The 4219-nt window shown below is 36.5% G+C and overlaps 1 protein-coding gene across 1 annotated transcript; it reads left to right on the forward strand.

Moving 5' to 3' along the window:
* Nucleotides 1–1670: 1670 nt before the first annotated feature.
* On the forward strand, nucleotides 1671–3741 carry LOC134852183 (glutathione peroxidase-like). Its single transcript, XM_063868494.1, has 3 exons — nucleotides 1671–1958; nucleotides 2883–3064; nucleotides 3235–3741. The coding sequence occupies exons 1-3, from the start codon at nucleotides 1847–1849 to the stop codon at nucleotides 3421–3423; spliced, it is 483 nt and encodes a 160-aa protein (XP_063724564.1). The 5' UTR covers nucleotides 1671–1846; the 3' UTR covers nucleotides 3424–3741.
* Nucleotides 3742–4219: the final 478 nt, after the last annotated feature.

Consider the following 4219-nt stretch of genomic DNA (forward strand, 5'->3'; position numbering starts at 1 on the left):
GGTTTTGCATAGCATAAGGTGAGCGAATATCATTGTTGCGTGCATTGCGTATGTTTTCTTGTTGCGTGCATTAACGAGTTGAGGGTTCTATTTAGAAAAGTTAAACCCAAAGCGAGGATCCTGAAGACTGGTTCCCAGTGCACTGCTTCGCTGTAGATTGTTTTCATTTTATCTTTTAGTTCAGGTGTGGGATTTGACCAGGGGTCGGGTGTGGCTGTTACAGTTTCGTTGCTGTTTGCAATTGCAGGATTTTGATTGTTGGTCGAAGGAGCTTGTTGACGTTGAGTTCGAGGGACTTGGATGTCAGTTGTAGTGTTGTCTGTAGTCAGCGAGTTGCAGCGAATGCAGCTGAATTTGTCATCGTGGTCGCTGCCACAGTTAAAGCCGCTGCATTTTACCTGCATGTAGGATGCGCATGTTGTGCACCAAATACCACGGCCGCGTAGGTGGTTGTTACATATGATACAATGTGTTTGATCAGACATTATATGAGGAGGAACGGTATCTTCAGATTATCAGGAGATTTTATAACCAAAGAACGAGAAGTGGATGCCGTCTTGGCAGATCATTCTAAGTGTTAGATTTAAGTATCAAGAACTACTTTTTTTCTGTTGATCTTTTTCGATTCTAATCTAACTCGCTGTTTAAGTACGGTCCTTAATTTTCGCGAAAAGTTTTCTACTGCTCGTTTTTTTGTTGATTCATATCGTACTCACTGTTGATCTTTTTTTGCGAAAAAACAGGGGTGATTTGACTAAATATTTATATATGATTTTAAAAAAAAAATTGAAATGATATGATTTCATCATTTTCTTTCTATTGCTTCATTGTTTTGATTTTTCGATCTTTTTTCGACCGAATAAAGTTTAGGCTAAAAATTAGATTTTTCGAAATGGAAACTAATTTTGAAAGCTATATTTGGCACTTCCCTGGCAAGAAAAGTTTTTTTTTAAAACTTTCAAAAAATAATTCAAAAAAAGTTTTTTTTGAATTTTTTTGTTGTTTGATTTTTTAAGACTAATGTTTTCGATTGGGCCCAATTCGCTAGCTTTTTACGCGCGTGTATAGTTATCATCACAACGTACAAACACGACAATTATTTGATATCCTTAATAATTTGAAGAACTTTTATTTGTAGTTTTTTATTAATATGATCGGAACATTCTGTGCTTCTTGCACAGCAATCGGCTATCCTCGTATATTTTTGTATGTGTTTGGCATAGAGTTTTTATGAATTATTGTTGTGGTTTTAATTTTTTTGTGAAAGTGGGAGAAAATATTATGGTCTTGTTTATAATTTTATATCCTATTTATCGCACGTTTTGCGAAGCTCCGCTTTACCTGTGTAAATTCTATCATCATAAAACCTGATTATCGCCAATTGAAAAGATCAGTGACAAGTTTTTCTTAGACTCGGAACGTTTGGAACTGTTAGAGCTCACACTTCTGTCGAAAATCTAGTTTGACATTTAAAAACTTAGTAACAGAAGTGCGGAGAGTCAAGTGTCACTTTGTTATTAGTGAAAATATCTCAAGTTTGTTTAAATATCAATTATTGTGGCCATTCAAATTTCACTTAAGGCCAAAAGGTTCAATGGTTTCTCGTTCAGTTAAAAGGTTTTAGGTCATGCCTGACTTGTGGTAACTTAAAGTACTTCATTATAATTTCAGATACATCGATTTGTTCGCAAATCAGCCAACCATTGCTATTGCTTGTAGCGTGACAAGGAGAATATTTGCTCTGCATAATATCAAAAGTGCGGCTAATTTTCTCAATTTCAGTTCAGCATCACAATCGCATTTTCAGTTGAATTGTGGTTGGAAGAATAGTTCGAGTGTAGCTAGAATGGAAGATACTATCTATCAGTTTAAGGCGAAGACGATTGACGGCGAGGAGGTGACCTTGGATAAGTATAAAGGCAATGTGTGTCTCATTGTCAATGTCGCATCTAAATGAGGTGAGTTGTTGAAATGGTTTTTTTTGTTCCAAATTATCAAGGAACTTGTTTGAGAGGAATGGGAAAGAATTTTGCATTCGGGCGATATTTTGCTGTTCATGGTTTCCTTAACGCCTGTCATTAAATGCGGAAACGTTCAATGGGTTCGAGTGAGGTACTGTTTGAATGGCCCATTAACCGTGATGTCGTGATGAAAATTCTGTGAGCTACAACATATCTTCGCGGTTTCCAATTTTGGTTTATAGTTTGAAAGCTCTGCTTACGGTTTGATATTTTTACACCCCGGGAAGGTGAATTTAGTATCAATATTGTTCTTGATCTACGTTTTTCTGATACAGTATTGATTGAATCTGTAAGATTTTTTAATAGGGAACATCATGTGATTTTATCAGGCTGATATAAAGAACAAATTATTCTGAGAAGGGTTGTTCATCCAACGTAACATTTTTTTAGTCAACAACTAATCGTGATAGTAGGTAAAAAGAGTAATAGTTGGTTAAAAACCAAGAGTATCTGGCTGCAGGTCAGGTTGCCAGAATTTTTCGACATGATTTTTGACCAAAGTTCTTTGTTTTTCAAAATTTTCTGCTGTTTCATTGAGTAGCGTAATTGATTGAATTTCATCTCAGCAAATAGATAATATAATAGCCTACAAATTAAACGAATCAGCAGAAAAACGAAAATGTTCAGATCAGCCTTTCTTGACATTTAGAAAAAAATTAAGGTCTATTTGGTTCCGAATCACTACCGAAAGGGCTTGAAAATAATAACATGTCGGATCTCCTAATCTTTCATGGGGCTACAACATTTTGAGGTCTGATAAGTAAACTGACAAACAATAATTTAGTTCTAGTGAAAACAAATACATCCAAAAGTAAACCGATAAAGTTTGGCCACGTGATTTTTGAAAAGAGATTTTTTCAGGTTTGACGGCACTCAATTACACGCAGCTGAGTGCCATTGACAAGCAGTACCGCGAGAAAGGTCTTCGCATCCTCGGCTTCCCCTGCAACCAGTTCGGAGGTCAGGAGCCAGGCACCGAGGCAGACATCAAGGAGTTCGTCAAGCAGTACGACGTCAACTTTGACCTATTCTCCAAGATTAATGTAAGGTGTAGTTTCAATAATATTTCACTCAGTTTTGTGTTTTATGGAAAGGAAAATTAGCCGTGGAAACTTTGATATTCGTTCTCACAAAAATGTATAAAGTAACATTTTGGTTATGAAATTTAGTGCTTGGTTCAGTATTCCACTATGCTTAATGACTCTTTTTGAAGGTCAATGGTTCAAATGCGGATCCTCTGTATGTGTTTCTCAAAAAGAAACAAAGCGGGACTCTTCTCGATGCGATCAAGTGGAATTTCAGCAAATTCCTCGTGAACAAAGAAGGCGTGCCTGTGAACAGATATGGTCCGAAGACGGCTCCAAATGACATCATACCTGACATTGAAAAATTGCTCTTATAAAAATAGAGTATAGCTAATGTGAATTGACAAGAGTAGTTTTTTCGGATTCAGATTCAATGTATGGATTAATTATGACGTCTCTGAGGCAACTTCTCTGGCGAGAAATCTCACCGACCGAAACCCAATCAATCTGTCATAGTTTCTTATTCGCAAGAATGCTCTTTGTTCTATTTCTAATACACGTGTATAGATTATAATTGAATTTTGTAAAGCTAATTGTTTTCAGCCGGTTTGAGTAGATGAGAAGTCATCTTGGTGCGTAATTTTTTCCTGAGAGTTTGTGCGATCCAAAGTTCCTAAATTGACAGTCCTTCGAAATATTTGCCTTTTCCAGTGATGATTTTACTTTTGAGTGCGGTAACTAAAAAGTTTGGACCAACAAGAACAGCTCATGAAGTACGCACAGTGTGAGCGGTAGTTTCACGCACATTGATTAAAAACGAGCGCAATGAGAATATTTTGAATTGAAAGCAATTATTATAGGTTTGAAACCAACCTCATCAGCTCATGAAATACGCACAGTGTGAGCGGTAATTTCACGCACATTGATTAAAAACGAGCGCAATGAGAATATTTTGAATTGAAAGCAATTATTATAGGTTTGAAACCAACCTCATCAGCTCATGAAATACGCACAGTGTGAGCGGTAGTTTCACGCACATTGATTAAAAACGAGCGCAATGAGAATATTTTGAATTGAAAGCAATTATTATAGGTTTGAAACCAACCTCATCAGCTCATGAAATACGCACAGTGTGAGCGGTAGTTTCACGCACATTGATTAAAAACGAGCGCA

Source organism: Symsagittifera roscoffensis, chromosome 7 (genome assembly GCF_963678635.1).
Source record: "Symsagittifera roscoffensis chromosome 7, txSymRosc1.1, whole genome shotgun sequence".
Taxonomy (NCBI): Eukaryota; Metazoa; Xenacoelomorpha; order Acoela; family Convolutidae; genus Symsagittifera; species Symsagittifera roscoffensis.